We start from the raw sequence: 17,830 nt of genomic DNA on the forward strand, positions 1-17,830 counted from the left end.
TAGCCGCGGCAGGACGCCGGAGTCTCCCTCGAGAGGGGAGCGCCACGTTGGAGGCCCAAGCAGGCCCGAACGAGGCGCCAGCGGCCTGGGCTATGGCAGAGGTAAGTGAAGGTCGTGGGGCACGGCCCGGGACCGCAACATCCTAATCTTTTATAACTTTGCCTACTGTATCTCCTTACCACTAGGTCTCCCAGCAAGTCACCTGAAATGCTAAGAGAAATTAGGGAAGCTAACCAAATTGGTAGTGCAGTAATAATGGGAGACTTCAATTATCCCAATATAGACTGGGTAAATGTATCAGTGGGTCACGCTAGAGAGATAACGTTCCTGGATGGAATAAATGATAGCTTTATGGAGCAATTGGTTCAGGAACCGACGAGAGAGGGAGCAATTTTAGATCTAATTCTCAGTGGAGCACAGGACTTGGTGAGAGAGGTAACGGTGGTGGGGCCGCTTGGCAATAGTGATCATAATATGATCAAATTTGATTTAATGACTGGAAAAGGAACAGTGTGCAAATCCAAGGCTCTCGTGCTAAACTTTCAAAAGGGAAACTTTGATAAAATGAGAAAAAATGTTAGAAAAAAACTGAAAGGAGCAGCTACAAAAGTAAAAAATGTCCAAGAGGCGTGGTCATTGTTAAAAAATGCCATTCTAGAAGCACAGTCCAGATGTATTCCACACATTAAGAAAGGTGGAAAGAAGGCAAAACAATTACCAGCATGGTTAAAAGGGGAGGTGAAAGAAGCAATTTTAGCCAAAAGATCTTCATTCAAAAATTGGAAGAAGGATCCAACAGAAGAAAATAGGATAAAGCATAAACATTGGCAAGTTAAATGTAAGACATTGATAAGACAGGCTAAAAGAGAATTTGAAAAGAAGTTGGCTGTAGAGGCAAAAACTCACAGTAAAAACTTTTTTAAATATATCCGAAGCAGAAAGCCTGTGAGGGAGTCAGTTGGACCGTTAGATGATCGAGGGGTTAAAGGGGCACTTAGAGAAGATAAGGCCATCGCGGAAAGATTAAATGATTTCTTTGCTTCGGTGTTTACTGAAGAGGATGTTGGGGAGGTACCCGTAATGGAGAAGGTTTTCATGGGTAATGATTCAGATGGACTGAATCAAATCACGGTGAACCTAGAAGATGTGGTAGGCCTGATTGACAAACTGAAGAGTAGTAAATCACCTGGACCGGATGGTATACACCCCAGAGTTCTGAAGGAACTAAAACATGAAATTTCAGACCTATTAGTAAAAATTTGCAACTTATCATTAAAATCATCCATTGTACCTGAAGACTGGAGGATAGCAAATGTAACCCCAATATTTAAAAAGGGCTCAAGGGGCGATCCGGGAAACTACAGACCGGTTAGCCTGACTTCAGTGCCAGGAAATATAATGGAAAGTGTTCTAAACATCAAAATCACAGAACATATAGAAAGACATGGTTTAATGGAACAAAGTCAGCATGGCTTTACCCAGGGCAAGTCTTGCCTCACAAATCTGCTTCACTTTTTTGAAGGAGTTAATAAACATGTGGATAAGGGTGAACCGGTAGATATAGTATACTTGGATTTTCAGAAGGCGTTTGACAAGGTTCCTCATGAGAGGCTTCTAGGAAAAGTAAAAAGTCATGGGATAGGTGGCGATGTCCTTTCGTGGATTGCAAACTGGCTAAAAGACAGGAAACAGAGAGTAGGATTAAATGGGCAATTTTCTCAGTGGAAGGGAGTGGACAGTGGAGTGCCTCAGGGATCTGTATTGGGACCCTTACTGTTCAATATATTTATAAATGATTTGGAAAGAAATACGACGAGTGAGATAATCAAATTTGCAGATGACACAAAATTGTTCAGAGTAGTTAAATCACAAGCAGATTGTGATAAATTGCAGGAAGACCTTGTGAGACTGGAAAATTGAGCATCCAAATGGCAGATGAAATTTAATGTGGATAAGTGCAAGGTGATGCATATAGGGAAAAATAACCTGTGCTATAATTACACAATGTTGGGTTCCATATTAGGTGCTACAACCCAAGAAAGAGATCTAGGTGTCATAGTGGATAACACACTGAAATCGTCGGTGCAGTGTGCTGCGGCAGTCAAAAAAGCAAACAGAATGTTGGGAATTATTAGAAAAGGAATGGTGAATAAAACGGAAAATGTCATAATGCCTCTGTATCGCTCCATGGTGAGACCGCACCTTGAATACTGTGTACAACTCTGGTCGCCGCATCTCAAAAAAGATATAATTGCGATGGAGAAGGTACAGAGAAGGGCTACCAAAATGATAAGGGGAATGGAACAACCCCCCTATGAGGAAAGACTAAAGAGGTTAGGACTTTTCAGCTTGGAGAAGAGACGACTGAGGGGGGATATGATAGAGGTGTTTAAAATCATGAGAGGTCTAGAACGGGTAGATGTGAATCGGTTATTTACTCTTTCGGATAGTAGAAAGACTAGGGGGCACTCCATGAAGTTAGCATGGGGCACATTTAAAACTAATCGGAGAAAGTTCTTTTTTACTCAACGCACAATTAAACTTTGGAATTTGTTGCCAGCGAATGTGGTTAGTGCAGTTAGTATAGCTGTGTTTAAAAAAGGATTGGATAAGTTCTTGGAGGAGAAGTCCATTACCTGCTATTAAGTTCACTTAGAGAATAGCCACTGCCATTAGCAATGGTTACATGGAATGGACTTAGTTTTTGGGTACTTGCCAGGTTCTTATGGCCTGGATTGGCCACTGTTGGAAACAGGATGCTGGGCTTGATGGACCCTTGGTCTGACCCAGTATGGCATTTTCTTATGTTCTTATGTTCTAACCACTGCAACTATTAGAAAATACTGCAGCAAGACTTCTACTAGGATCTAATAAATATGATCACATTAAACCCTTGCTGATCTCACTACACTGGTTATCAATTAGGGATGTGAATCGTGTCCTCGATCGTCTTAACGATCGATTTCGGCTGGGAGGGGGAGGGAATCGTATTGTTGCCGTTTGGGGGGGTAAAATATCGTGAAAAATCGTTAAAATCGTGAAAAATCGAAAAATCGGCACATTAAAACCCCCTAAAACCCACCCCCGACCCTTTAAATTAAATCCCCCACCCTCCCGAACCCCCCCCAAATGACTTAAATAACCTGCGGGTCCAGCGGCGGTCCGGAACGGCAGCGGTCCGGAACGGGCTCCTGCTCCTGAATCTTGTTGTCTTCAGCCGGCGCCATTTTCCAAGATGGCGCCGAAAAATGGCGGCGGCCATAGACGAACACGATTGGACGGCAGGAGGTCCTTCCGGACCCCCGCTGGACTTTTGGCAAGTCTCGTGGGGGTCAGGAGGCCCCCCACAAGCTGGCCAAAAGTTCCTGGAGGTCCAGCGGGGGTCAGGGAGCGATTTCCCGCCACGAATCGTTTTCGTACGGAAAATGGCGCCGGCAGGAGATCGACTGCAGGAGGTCGTTCAGCGAGGGTTCCGGCGCCTCGCTGAACGACCTCCTGCAGTCGATCTCCTGCCGGCGCCATTTTCCGTACGAAAACGATTCGCGGCGGGAAATCGCTCCCTGACCCCCGCTGGACCTCCAGGAACTTTTGGCCAGCTTGTGGGGGGCCTCCTGACCCCCACGAGACTTGCAAAAGTCCAGCGGGGGTCCGGAAGGACCTCCTGCCATCCAATCGTGTTCGTCTATGGCCGCCTCCATTTTTCGGCGCCATTTTGGAAAATGGCGCCGGCTGAAGACAACAAGATTCAGGAGCAGGAGCCCGTTCCGGACCGCTGCCGTTCCGGACCGCCGCTGGACCCGCAGGTTATTTAAGTCATTTGGGGGGGTTCGGGAGGGTGGGGGATTTAATTTAAAGGGTCGGGGGTGGGTTTTAGGGGGTTTTAGTGTGCCGGCTCACGATTCTAACGATTTATAACGATAAATCGTTAGAATCTCTATTGTATTGTGTTCCATAACGGTTTAAGACGATATTAAAATTATCGGACGATAATTTTAATCGTCCTAAAACGATTCACATCCCTATTATCAATACAATGCAGATTCTACTATAAAGTACTAATGATGGTATTCAACATCATGCATGTTAACACCACCAGCATGTCAGGATTGACACTAAAACCTTACAACCCTCAGTGTCTACTAAGATCTCAACATACAAACAAGAGATTGCATGTTCTCCATGGCGGGTCCAAAACTATGGAACTCTTTGCCCAAGATGATACAGATCCTACCTGATAGAAAGAGATTCAAAGGAGAATTTAAAACATGGCTATTCAAAAATGCATATAATCTAACTTAAAACAGCAGAAGGACATGAGATAATAACCGAAACTTGAAGAACAATTTCAAACAAGAGCTTGAATGACTCCCAAAACAACCCACTGAAAAAGACATGAAAACCATCATTTCGTTTGTAATTATCCTTACCCTATTCCTGATGTACTAGATAAATATTTCTTGAGTTAGCAAATTTAGCCTGATAGACACTAATTCCTGCATATGAATAACCCCCCCCCCCCCTATAACCACTCTTTGTCTGTTTGTCATATCTAAAACTATGAATGTCACTTTGTAAAACATTGTGATCTATACATGGAACGACAGTATATACAATGTATAATAAATAAAATGCTTGCATGACATAATAATATAAAGATTTAAAAAAATTAGTTATTAAGTAAGGTTTCTAATATGTTTCCAATGTGTGGTTGAAAATGTCTGCACCTGTACATGGGAGAGATAAAAATATTAGAGGTCTGAAATCATTGAGCCAATTGAGCAGTCACTGAGTGCACGAAGGACAAAGAGAGGGCTGGGAAAGATTGCCAGGGTATGGGAACCTGAAGCTCTAAGCTCACCTCTTTGTAATTATGGTATTGTTTAACTGCAATGGATGCAATTTTCTTTTCAAACTCCTGCTCCTCTTCTTCCGTGAGCATTGCATGTCTACGGATCTCCACATAAGGCCATTCCTTGTCACATTTCCTACCATCAACGTCAGCAGGGCAGGAAAATTTGACACGACCCTGTAAATCAGGAAAACTGGCATGATTATTATCACAGACAATAATCTAAGGGTGGATCTTTTTATTCATGTGTAACCCAAACTATGACTTCTCCCTCTGGCACATTAATAAAAGCAAGGTCCTTTTAAGGCTTCCACAAATCTTGCAGTTATCACTGGGGGTCTCCTGCCTGCTAGTAAGTCAGTTGCACATCAGGCACTGAGAAGATTGCAGTGGGTGATATTTGTAGAACATAAGAAAGGAATCTAATGTAATTCCTACTAGGGGCACATAAAATTAAAAAAAAAAAGTTCTGATTTGGTGCCAGCATCAATTCTGTGGGTTCAAAAATCAATTGCCACATAAGATATTACATTGGATCTGGCTCAGATGGCAATGGGATGTAATATACTGCAGATCAAGGAAAAGGAAACCAAAATGCTTTTCCCTTGTGTGACCATCAACATTGTTTCCCCTGTCCTGGAACTTCAATACTCCTCCCTAGACCTTCTTTAAAAAGTCTCTTCTTACAAACCTACACCCTGAGATCCACAAATGTAGTTTCAAACAATACAGTATAGTTCCAAAAGCTTGAACTTTATTTGCTGTGAGTTACCAGTCCCAAAAATCAGTAGTAATCACAAAATCAATGAAGCCAATAATTTAGCTGGATAAAAAGGAGGCGATCTGTGTGTTTCAGGGAGGGGTTTTAGTTATCTAGCTAACTTAGCTGAATATCAAATGTATCCAGGTAGGTTAGCAAGATAACTTTAGGCCTACTCTGAAGCAGACATAATCAGCAACTTGATATGTTTGGACATTAGGGATGTGAATCGTTTTTTGACGATTTAAAATATCGTCCGATATATTTTAAATCGTCAAATATCGTTAGAGGCACGATACAATAGGGATTCCCCCGATTTATCGTCAAAAATCGTAAACCGGGGAAGGGGGAGGGGAAGGGGGAGGGCGGGAAAACCGGCACACTAAAACAACCCTAAAACCCACCTCGACCCTTTAAAATAAATTCCTCACCCTCCCTCACCCCCCCCCCAAAATGTTTTAAGTTACCTGGGGTCCAGTGGAGGGCTCCCGGTGTGATCTTGCACTCGGGCCACGGCTGCGTTATTTGGAAAGGTAGCGCCGGCGCCATTTTGTTTTCTTCCCCCGACGTCACGATCACAGGAGATCGCTCCCGGACCCCCGCTGGACCCCCAGGGACTTTTGGCCAGTTTGGGGGGGCCTCCTGACCCCCCACAAGACTCGTATTGCAAAATGGCGCCGGCCGTATTGCAAAAATATTTGCAATACGGCCGGTGCCATTTTGCAATACGGCACGAATGCCAGAAGGTCGCTCCCGGACCCCCACTGGACTTTTGGCGAGTCTTGTGGGGGTCAGGAGGCCCCCCCAAACTGGCCAAAAGTCCCTGGGGGTCCAGCGGGGGTCCGGGAGCGATCTCCTGCGGTCGTGACGTCGGGGGAAGGAAACAAAATGGCGCCGGCGCTACCTTTGCCCTGTCATATGACAGGGCAAAGGTAGCGCCGGCGCCATTTCCAAATAACGCAGCCGTGGCCCGAGTGCAAGATCACACCGGGAGCCCCCCACTGGACCCCAGGTAACTTAAAACATTTTGGGGGGGTGAGGGAGGGTGAGGGATTTATTTTAAAGGGTCGGGTGGGTTTTAGGGGTGTTTTAGTGTGCCGGTTTTCCCGCCCTCCCCCGATTTACGATTTACACGATTTAAAAAAAACCCAAACCGCGACGATCCAATTCCCTCCCCCCCAGCCAAAATCGATCGTTAAGACGATCGATCACACGATTCACATCTCTATTGGACATAGATCATCCATTTGACATCCTTTTATTATGACAACATTCTAAGTCAAAAAAAAATTTTGTGTGTTACATTGTTATATACGTTTATCTAGTAAAATATTGTTAATCTTAATTGCAGGAAAAATATTATGTCTTGTTAATGGTGTATTATACTGCTATGTAATGTGTTACTTGTTGTATATACGTTTTCCACAGCATCACTGTAATTATTAGAGATGGGAATCGTGTCCTCGATCGTCTTAACGATCGATTTCGGCTGGGAGGGGGAGGGAATCGTATTGTTGCCATTTGGGGGGGTAAAATATCGTGATATATCGTTAAAATCGTTAAACCCGCTAAAACCCACCCCCGACCCTTTAAATTAAATCCCCCACCCTCCCGAACCCCCCCCCCCAATGACTTAAATTACCTGGTGGTCCAGCGGCGGTCCGGAACGGCAGTGGTCCGGAACGGGCTCCTGCTACTGAATCTTGTTGTCTTCGGCCGGCGCCATTTTCCAAAATGGCGCCGAAAAATGGCGGCGGCCATAGACCAACAGGATTCGACGGCAGGAGGTCCTTCCGGACCCCCGCTGGACTTTTGGCAAGTCTGGTGGGGGTCAGGAGGCCCCCCCCAAGCTGGCCAAAAGTTCCTGGAGGTCCAGCGGGGGTCAGGGAGCGATTTCCCGCCGCGAATCGTTTTCCGTACGGAAAATGGCGCCGGCAGGAGATCGACTGCAGGAGGTCGTTCAGCGAGGCGCCGGAACCCTCGCTGAACGACCTCCTGCAGTCGATCTCCTGCTGGCGCCATTTTCCGTACGGAAAACGATTCACGGCGGGAAATCGCTCCCTGACCCCCGCTGGACCTCCAGGAACTTTTGGCCAGCTTGGGGGGGGGGCCTCCTGACCCCCACCAGACTTGCCAAAAGTCCAGCGGGGGTCCGGAAGGACCTCCTGCCGTCGAATCCTGTTGGTCTATGGCCACCGCCATTTTTCGGCGCCATTTTGGAAAATGGCGCCGGCCGAAGACAACAAGATTCAGTAGCAGGAGCCCGTTCCGGACCGCTGCCGTTCCGGACCCCCAGGTAATTTAAGTCATTTGGGGGGGGGGGGTTCGGGGGGGTGGGGGATTGAAGGAGGTAGGATTTGGCAAGGAAATGTTTAAGTTATTTGGGGGGGGGGGTTCGGGAGGGTGGGGGATTTAATTTAAAGGGTCGGGGGTGGGTTTTAGCGGGTTTTAGTGTGCCGGCTCACGATTCTAACGATTTATAACGATAAATCGTTAGAATCTCTATTGTATTGTGTTCCATAACGGTTTAAGACGATATTAAAATTATCGGACGATAATTTTATTCGTCCTAAAACGATTCACATCCCTAGTAATTATTTTATTGTATGTTGAAGTTATGTTTATAGGATGAATGCATGGGTATGAATGGATATGTTATAAGGATTATACACAGAGAAAACTGTATCTAATGATAATGTAAGCGATGAGTTTGATTTCATTGTACTTGTGTCATTAAATCTATTTGATTTTTTTATGAATTGTTATTGATTATTTACTTTAGTAGATAGATATTTAGGGGTAGATTTTCTAAATCTACGCGCACATAACTTATGCGCGTAACCCTTTTAAAATCTGTCCGATAATATATTTTGATTCTTTCATGTAATAGGAGCTACTCGGAAGCAGGCCAAATGTTATCTGGACTTGTCTGGCCAGATAACTTGCTACTTATTTGAGTAAGCAGTACTGAAACATGGAAAAAACCATAAAAACCTCTCTGGGCCAGTGGCTCACTTCCAACTCTCTTCTCCAAGAAATTCACTTTGGCCCCACCAGACTGAGTTTCTCCATCCCCCCTCCCCCACCACCAAACCTCCCACAAATGACAAATTAATTTTTGAGGGGGGTGGCAGATCGCTCCCACCCCTCCCTTCCCCTTCTAGCTACGATTAAATAAATCTTTCTAGCCACTCGCTCCCCACCCACACTCACAATACTATGACTCCCTACTCCCAGACTCCAAGAAACCCTGTTGGGAGCAAGATAATGTCCTACTTGTTCCCAGTTCTTCCAGCGCTGAGTTGTTTTTTTTTCCTATGTTACAATGCTACTTATCTGGATATCTTAAAAAATATCTGGGTAAGTAGAAAGTTATCCATCCACACAACTTAAAAACCTACCCAGCTGTATTCAAACATAGCCGGTTAGGTTTTTAAGTTATCTGGATATATGTAGCTGGATAACTAACCAAGCATATTCAGTGGGATGTTTATCTCACTGAATATATGGGACAAGTTATCTGGCTAACGTTAGCCAGATACTTTGTCCACTAACTGCCCTACTGAATCTGCCAGATGTGGACTGGAGCATCTCATCTGTGGAATCAATAAGAAGTAGAGAGAGAGAGAGAGACAGTGGATGCTTTTCAGTGGGCTCTGTTCAAATACATAGTAATGGAACCCTCGAGGGAGGGTGTGATACTTACTTGACATGGTGCTCACAAATGGGATAATGTCTCAAATGTCCGAGTAGGTGCCCACCTGAGCACAAGTGACCATCAAACGAGGTGGCAAAACATTTTTCAGATATATAGGAGAAAGAAGGAAAGTCCGTAGTGGTATAATGAAATTGAAAGGTTACAAGGAACAATAAGGGGAGAGACATGAAGAAATGGCAGAAATATTAAACAAATACTTCAGTTCAGTGTTCACTAAGGAACACCCTGGAGAAAGACCGTTGCTCGTAAACAAAATCATAGATGGGAATGGGTTAGATTAATCTCTGTTTATGGAACAGAATGTATGGGAAGAGATAGGCAAACTGAAAGTGAACAAGGCCATAGGGTCAGATGAGATACATCCCAGGATACTGAGGAAGCTCAAAGATTTGTTGGCATGTCGGCTGAAGGACATTTTCAAACGGGAGTGGTGCCATGGGATTGGAGAAGAGCAGTGGTGGTCCCACTTCACACGAGTGGTAGCAGAGAGAAGGCTGGAAACTACAGGCCAGTTAACCTCACATCAGTGGTGGGAAAACTAATGGAGACTCTGCTGAAGGAAAGGATAGTGAACTATCTAGAGTCAGTAGGACTGCGGGACCCAAGGCAGCATGGATTCACCAGGGAAAGGTCCTGTCAGACAAATCAGATTGATTTTTTTTATTCGATGACTAGAGAATTGAATGGAGGAAGAGTGCTTGATATGATCTACTTGGATTTCAGCAAAGCTTTTGATACGGTCCTGCATAAGAAGCTTGTTGTTAGGATTTGTGGGTATGTGGGCCCTAGGCCGAGGTGAGAGGTGCTCCCCCCCATGGGGAGGAGTCCCATGAGCCTCACCTTCGGAAGGCGAGGTCTCAGCTGTGGGGTGCGTAGCACAGCAGGTACTGGAGAGGGAGTAGGAGAGAGCAAGCTGGAAGGACAGAAGGAGCCAGAGAGGATGGTCCCAGAGTGTGGAACCACAGAGCGTCAGCGCGGGAAGCTGACGTCAGATACAGCTCGGGAAGTCCTTGAGTCTTCTATAAAGAAGTAGAACGACACTGCCCGTGGAGCGGGGAGTGTACCAGGAAAGTCACACAGGCACAGAGGTGCCACGGGGTCTGTGAAGTGGGGTAGAGATGATACGGCAATGGTCCACAGAGCGGGATACACTGATGAGGGCTCCTCAGTAGAGAAGATAAGGCAATGGTCCACAGAGCAGGGTACTCCAATGAGGGTTCCTCAGTAGAGATGTAATGTAGTGGTCCGCGAAGTGGAGTACTCATTGTGGGGTACATTTTATAAAAAAGCGCGAGCGTTTACTTTTGTTCGCGCACCATGTGCAAACAAAAGTACGCCGGATTTTATATGATATGCATGTAGCCGCACATATCTTATAAAATCTGGGGTCGGCGCGTGCAAGGGGGTGCACATTTGTGCACCTTGAGCACGCCGAGTCCTGCGCGCGCAAGGGGGTGCACATTTGTGCACCTTGCACACGCCGAGCCCTGCGCGCGCTGGCCGTTCCCTCCGAGGCCGCTCCAAAATCGGAGCGGCCTCGGAAAGATCTTTCCTTCCGCTTCCTCCCATCTTCCCCTCCTTTCCCCTACCTAACCCACCCCCCAGCCCTATCTACACCCCCCCACCTTTATTCCCAAAGTTACGCCTGCTTGAGGCGCACGCTGGCCGGCTGCTGGCGCACCATGTTCTGGTCTGGGGGCTGGTCTGGAGGCCGCGGCCGCGCCCCCGGAACACCCCCGAGCCAGAACCACGCCCACGGCCATGCCCCCGGAATGCCCCCAACACGCCTCCCCAGGAAAGCCCGGGGACTTACATGCATCCCGGGGCTTGGGCTTGGCGCGCGCAGGGGGAGTTTGGGGTAGGTTTTCGGGGGTTACGCACATAACCCTTTGAAAATCTACCGCATTACGTATGATTCATAAAATCATATATGGGGACAAAACAGACTGGCTGAACTCAATTATTAAACTCCATGTACCTCAATGAGAACTAAGGTCAGCAAATAAAGGGTTACTTTCAGTACCTACTGTTAGATCTGCTCACCTCAGCGAAGTGAGGGACACGGCTATTTCAATTGCAGGGCCAAAACTCTGGAACAGCTTACCACTTGAACTCAGAGAACAGGATATCCTGAAGAAATTTAAGAAAGACCTAAAAACATGGTGTTTTCAGCAAGCATATGGAACCAATGCCAAAGAGGGCAATTGAGAAACAGGAAATCAACAGAGGGACTCTTATTTTCATTCTCTTAATTCTCTTAACTATGTTTATTTTTATTTTTTAATAATTAGATTTTAGTCACTTTGCTTTTATTTTTTATTGAATTTTATTGTATTTATTCTGTTTCTAACTTTTGTATAATGATTTTTTTTACTATGTAAACCATAACAAAAGAATGTGTTCTGTGTAACGATATATAAAAATTGCATAAATAAAAATAAATAAATAAATAAATAAATAAATGATTGAATTAGCTGAGAGTAGAAAAAGTTCTTCAGTCATAGGAACTTTCTTGTTATTCATATTCATTATTTCCCATATCACCAAATGCCAAAAACAAACTATATCTGAAAATTCTTATAAACAATGTAGTAAAGCTTTTAAAGCATTTTTAGAGCACTTTTCTGCATTAATGCAGATTTTTCAAGTTAACTCACATTTTAGTGTGCTTTTTTCTTTTTACTCCTGCTTGATTTGCAACCCATTAGCTTACTGCATTCCTCAGGAATCCCTATCTTTTATGCATTCATTAATTAAAACCCAGGCTAAAATTTAAGTCAGATTTTAGTGCGGGTTTTATTACATTGGCCCCTTTGTGACTAAAAGAAGTGATCACAGCTCCTATACTAAGGTGACCAAATAGGTCCATATCACAAGGAGCTTGTGCTTGGTCTGTCCTTGTTTTACCTCCACTACATCTATAAACAGAGTTTCAGATCTCAAGATAAGCACAAACCACAAGACCATAGACTGGCTCAACCTCTCTCTTATGACATGGGACTATTTAGTTACCTTATCTTCCATACCCTAATTAGGCCAGAAAATGTTCCAAACAGCAGTTTGTTTTTACTTTTTTCTGTCCCTGCAATATTCCAAAGCTAGGTCTTGTGATCTTGTATCAGCTCTTGCATTATTTAAATTATTATTTCCCTGCCTTGCTATACTCCTTTGATAAGTGGTGCTCTGTTCAGTCTTATTGTTTCTGGAAGAACAATCAGATTTCCAGATGTTTAACAATGGTGCTCTTGGCTTGCTGAGACATTTACAGCCGTGCCTTCCATTTCTGTCTCCTCTTACCCGGTCTAGTAGACTCCGGCACCACCCTGTTAATGAACTGGGGCTAGTAGCATGTCCACATGACATTTCTACCAGGAAATCATCATCATCAACATCATCACCTGGAAAATAAACACAGCAGGCACTAAGAAGCACCCTGGTCACAAAGAGCTAACAGCTAATCATTAGGTACAGATCATAGTGAGTGTGACAGACCGGTCCTATAACATAGAAGGAGAACTGAGCTTTGAAACCACCCATTAGATTCCCAGGACTTTATACCTCATCTTGAACAAATTATTTTTATAAGCATTACCCAGAAATCTTACCATAATATAGATTTCCCAATTAGAAAAAAAATCAAATTAATCTTAAATGTAATATTCTTCTTATCCACCTTCTTTATGTCACACCATCTCTGCTGATATTTTTAGAATCTCTGGCTAGCTGAGGGCTGGTGGTATCCTCTGAGACTAACCCGCATATGCTAGTCTTGTTCCAACAGAGGTTGCCTAAGTGGCAGCAGTAGTTTTCCTTCCGACTGACCCAGGATCCGAATGCATTGCCTCCATGGATGCGCAGAAGTCCCACCATCCTCAAGGAGCAGGAGACGCAAAGAACTCCTGCCTCCTGTGCTATGGTGCACAGAGCTATGGCCAAGCCACAGGATTATCACCTTACACGTTATTTTATTTTGAGGATTGCCTATGGCAGTTTGAGGCAAAATTTATATTAGAACAGGAAACTGCAGGTGTAAAATGCAGACAAACAAACATCAAAGGCAAAAAAAGAGAATCTTTTTAATTCATTAGATTTCCCACTTCATTCATGAAAATGATTTCCCATAGACTCAGAGCAGCAGAAAAGCTTTAATAAGGCAGGCCCTTTGTGACCTTTGACTGATTTAAATGACCATATCTTAACTTATTTTACAATTATTCTTAAAATGTATAATTGCTAAAAAGTGACATTGCTCTACTCTCGCTTTATTTTTTATATTGAATGGAACATTTTCAGTAGTGTGCCTGACTGCAGAATTACACACAAAATTCAAGGAAAATCAAAACCATCTTGATTTTTAAACATAAGACACACACAAGTTGCCTTTGAATAGTAGATAACCATGTGGCTCAATATGCAGCCTAACTTTACCCATTGCAAAATGCAGTACAAAGTTGTGTGTGCAAATAGCATGTGTCCTAAGGTACAAACTTAGAGGCATATTTACTAAGTTGTGCTAAAATGGCATGGTACTGTGTTTCCAGCAGGAGAATTATGCAAGGTTTATTTAATGCGATAGCTAAGTACCACAGCTCAGTAAATTCTGCAGTAAATTTCGGCGCATTGCCATTACTAGGAGCATCACATGTTCTCAGCCACTGCAATAGAAAATTCAGGCTCTCTATCCCTGAGTCACCATTTTTAAAAAAAAACATTTACCCAGTGAGGAGTGCAAGTTCCCAGTGGGATAGTGGTCAAAAAGTAGTCCCCTCTTCACTGCACCCCCACCCTGCCTTCACAAGTGTAAGACAAGTCCCCCTCCAAGCCCCATTCCCAGTTTAAAGATCATGCTGCTTCCTTTTAGGAGACCCGTTCCCCACCATCCTGACACTCAGATAACTCTACCTCAAAAGCCCTGGAATCCAGTTAGAGCTGGAGTGATCCCTACTCCCTCCTACCTTGCAGACGACATTTTCCAAAATGGTGCAGTTGATACCCCCCCCCCCCCCCCCAATGCTTCTTTGCCTCTCCTCTGGTGCCATTTTGAAAAATGGTGAGACGCAAGTGGGGATCACTCCTACTGGATCCACACTACCCTACCAAGGTCGGGGCTGGCTATGGGCCCTTTAACAATGATGCCCAGATGAATCCGAATGCACGTTAGCATTCTGATGCTCCAGAAGAAAGTTAACTAAAGCTTCAAAGATGAAGTTAACTTTCGGGGAATAATGCAACTTCAACTGTTTAAGGCAAGCTGTGTTATTCCCTTTACATAATAATGAGCGGCATTGCATTTGTTTTTGTGTGCAAAACTCCTTGCTGCATCAGGAGTACATTTTACACACAAAAGAATGTGTGCACAACCAAAATTAATACTGTTTGCTGTGCTGTGTGCCCCTTCTAACACCTGGCTCTTCAAGACCAGCTTTTGGGGTGTGCAGTCTTGGGTGGCTGCACAGGGTGGCATGCTCGAGGAGGCGCTGCTGCCCCCTTTCATAGGAGACTCAGGAACAGGAATGCTGTGCAGGAGGACTGAGGCTTCTGTCTATGGTGGTAGGTGAAGGATCAGCTTGCAGGGAGGAGGAGAGGTGAGAAAGAGAGGGGGATGCTGCTTGGCAGGAAAGGGGAAAGAAAAAAGGATGTTAAGCGGAGAGAAAGAGGGATGCTGGGCACTGCGGGCAAGGGGAAAGAGCAGGGCAGAAGGGATACTGGTGCTGGGCAGAAAGTGTGGGAAATGTCAGAAGAGAGAGATAGGAATACTGTGCCAAAGCCACTGCCGAAGTAGGATGGTGCTGTGCCAGAGGCAGGGTGCCAGTTTCAACTTTTACAGAGTACCAATCACCAGTTACTCTACAGCAGGTCCTGAGACCCATAGTAATTTCTTGTTCCAGTTTGTCTTACTCTGGCTATTTGCTCACTCACATTTTCTTTGAAGTGTGATGTGTTTAAGGTTCCTGGTTTCCATTTTTACAGATGAATAAAAAATGAAGTTTCAGTTTCATCTATATTATCTTATATCCAGAAAAGTGTGAAAAATGGTTTCACATAGATGCAACTGAAGTAAGAGACTGAGAGAGAGAGAGAGGGAGAGAGCATTCATAACTGCACATTAAAAACAGAAAACAGAGAATGACAAAAAAAAAAAAAATCAAATCCCATTTCTTATTTTGAAGAAGTGGATATATTGTTCCTTTGGGCCAAGAAGCATTTCAAAGGCTGTAGGTTTGTGAACCTTCACTTTAGATTTTTTTTTTTTTTTAAATTTTGTGGGCTAGGTAGGAACAATTCATTCAATTTGCAACCCAGTTTGAAATCTGTGTGGTTTGAGTTCAGCTTAAGCTAGTTTAAACATTTTCACCAACGAGACAAAAATCAGCAATATAGAAATCTGTGTTTAAAATCTAAATGTGGGAAAGCACAGATGGCCAAACATCAAAAAGCAAACGCCATATGGAGATCGAGATTCTCTTGTATAGCTCTGCTGTGTGTTCAGCATCTGTATCGACAGCTCACCCTACAAATGTTAATGAGCAGTGCTGGGTGCGTTTAACGTGCTAAAGTAACTGTAAATTATAGTCATCAAATTACACGACTGAGCTCTTACTGACCTTAACATAACAATGCAGATGCGTTTTGCCTCATTGATTTACAGAGACATACATTAGTGTGATTGTTATTACCTGATCCCAGTAAATTGCCTTATAAAGTTGAAAACGCCATCCTCATTTACCTGTAATATCGTCCTTTCCCCAAACAATATTTCGATGCAGGCTTTGATGTACCTTCCTGTTTGTTCATGGAAGTGCTCATTTTTTTGCCAATAAAAATATGACAAATAAAAATGTGTATTAAAGTGGAGAGAGAAAATGAATCGTGTCTCTGTGAGTCTGTGTAAATCCGGACCAATGACTTCCTGGTTGTGTTTTAGAGAAGGTGATTCTCTTAGAGCTCCGCCTTATTGCAGGAATTTGATAGGCTTTCCACCTTTTTTTTTTTTAAACGCACCCTTCCTGGATCAGTTTTTCTGGAAATGGATGTGCTTTATGTAATACTTTGGCAACGCATTATACAAATTCTCATGCCCATAGTTTCCTGAATCTGAATGTCTGCTCTGTAGCCTTCTCATTACAGGGGATGGTGGGAAGGGAGCACAGAGTGTTCGTGAGAAAACATGCAAGACTGCATTTATTTAAATTTATTTCTAACTACCAAGTCAAGAAAAGTAGCTAAGAAGAATCTAGAATTGGCAAACTTTGTTATCACACAAATAAATTAGGTGGGAATATGGGCTGGCCCAGTGGCAAGTGCTGAGCACTGCCATGAGGAAGACTGGTTCAAATCCTGGGCCAGGCTCCTGCTGTCCAGGCCAGGAATGGAGCTGCTGTGGAGGCAGCGTTCATAACCTCTGGGGCAAAGGAGCACGAACAATTGTTCAACTATGCACCCAAGTAGTCAAACTTAAGAGTCCACTGTAGCTAGGTTCATGAAGAAGCCTCAGTTTGTGGCCGATATATAATATGGTAACATATAATAACATAGTAATGATGGCAGAAAATGACCAAATGATCCATCCAGTCTGGTAGTATCTGCCATTCTATGCAAGGCACCCCATTCTTCTGTCAAGGGTGACATCCTGCTGCTCCGTGCGAGTTACCCCCAAACCATATGTTAAGAGTAGTATTAATTATTAACAATCAAAACCAAACAACTGTCAAACTCATAATAAAATTACTGCTAACAATACTTTTTACAGGGTGAACAGCCTTCTTGATAATTCAGATAATGCTGTTGCTTGAACATGCTTTGTTTTTGGACTTGGCTGTAAAAGCAGTCCTGCACTTTTTCCCTAATGTCTGCGTATCAAGACCCTGGAGCATAAAAGTCAGGGCCCAGAGCTGGCTGTCGTCTGAATCCAATTCCCCCATAGAACTTTTTCTTCATTTCCAACTGTAGCCTTTAGGGGATCCATAGTTTTATCCCCTGCCTATTTTAATTTGTTTACTGTTTTTGTCTTCACTACCCCTTCTGGAAGGGCAATCAGGCATCCACCACCCTCCCCATGAAGAAATAGTTCCTGACGTTGGTTCTGAGTGGTCCCCCCTAGTTCTACTGTTTGCTTTCCTGTGGAAAAGGTTTGAGGTACCTGCATCATTAAAACCTTTCAGGTATCTGAAGATCTGTGTTATATCCCCCTGCATCTCCTCTCTTACAAGGAATACTTATTGGTCCTTGAGCCGTCATCATATGTCTTCTGAATCAGACCCCAAACCATTTTGGCCTCCCTTCTTTGGACTGCCTCTGACCTGTCTCTATCCTTTATGAGATAGGGTCTCCAGAACTGAACACAATACTCCAGGTGAGCCCTCACTAAAGACCTGTACAAGGGCATTACCACTTCCTTTTTCTTACTAGTTATTCCTCTCGCTATGCAGCCCGATATTCTTCTGGCTTTAGTTATTGTCTTGTCACATTGTTTTGCCACTTTCAGATCGCCAGACACTATTAC

At 44.0% G+C, this 17,830-nt stretch overlaps 1 protein-coding gene across 1 annotated transcript in view; it reads right to left on the reverse strand.

Moving 5' to 3' along the window:
* LOC115082696 (uncharacterized protein DDB_G0292642-like) overlaps positions 1-16,215 on the reverse strand; it is a 68,957-nt gene extending 52,742 nt beyond the window's left edge. Inside the window, exons 1-3 of the mRNA XM_029586892.1 lie at positions 16,055-16,215; positions 12,625-12,725; positions 4,859-5,026 (exon numbers count right to left, since the gene is read on the reverse strand). Of these exons, the coding sequence (XP_029442752.1) occupies positions 4,859-5,026; positions 12,625-12,690 (234 nt within the window). The 5' untranslated portion in view covers positions 12,691-12,725; positions 16,055-16,215. The remainder of the gene's footprint in view (positions 1-4,858; positions 5,027-12,624; positions 12,726-16,054) is intronic.
* Between the last annotated feature and the right edge of the window lie 1,615 nt (positions 16,216-17,830).

The sequence above is a fragment of the Rhinatrema bivittatum genome, unplaced genomic scaffold (assembly GCF_901001135.1).
Source record: "Rhinatrema bivittatum unplaced genomic scaffold, aRhiBiv1.1, whole genome shotgun sequence".
Classification (NCBI taxonomy): domain Eukaryota; kingdom Metazoa; phylum Chordata; class Amphibia; order Gymnophiona; family Rhinatrematidae; genus Rhinatrema; species Rhinatrema bivittatum.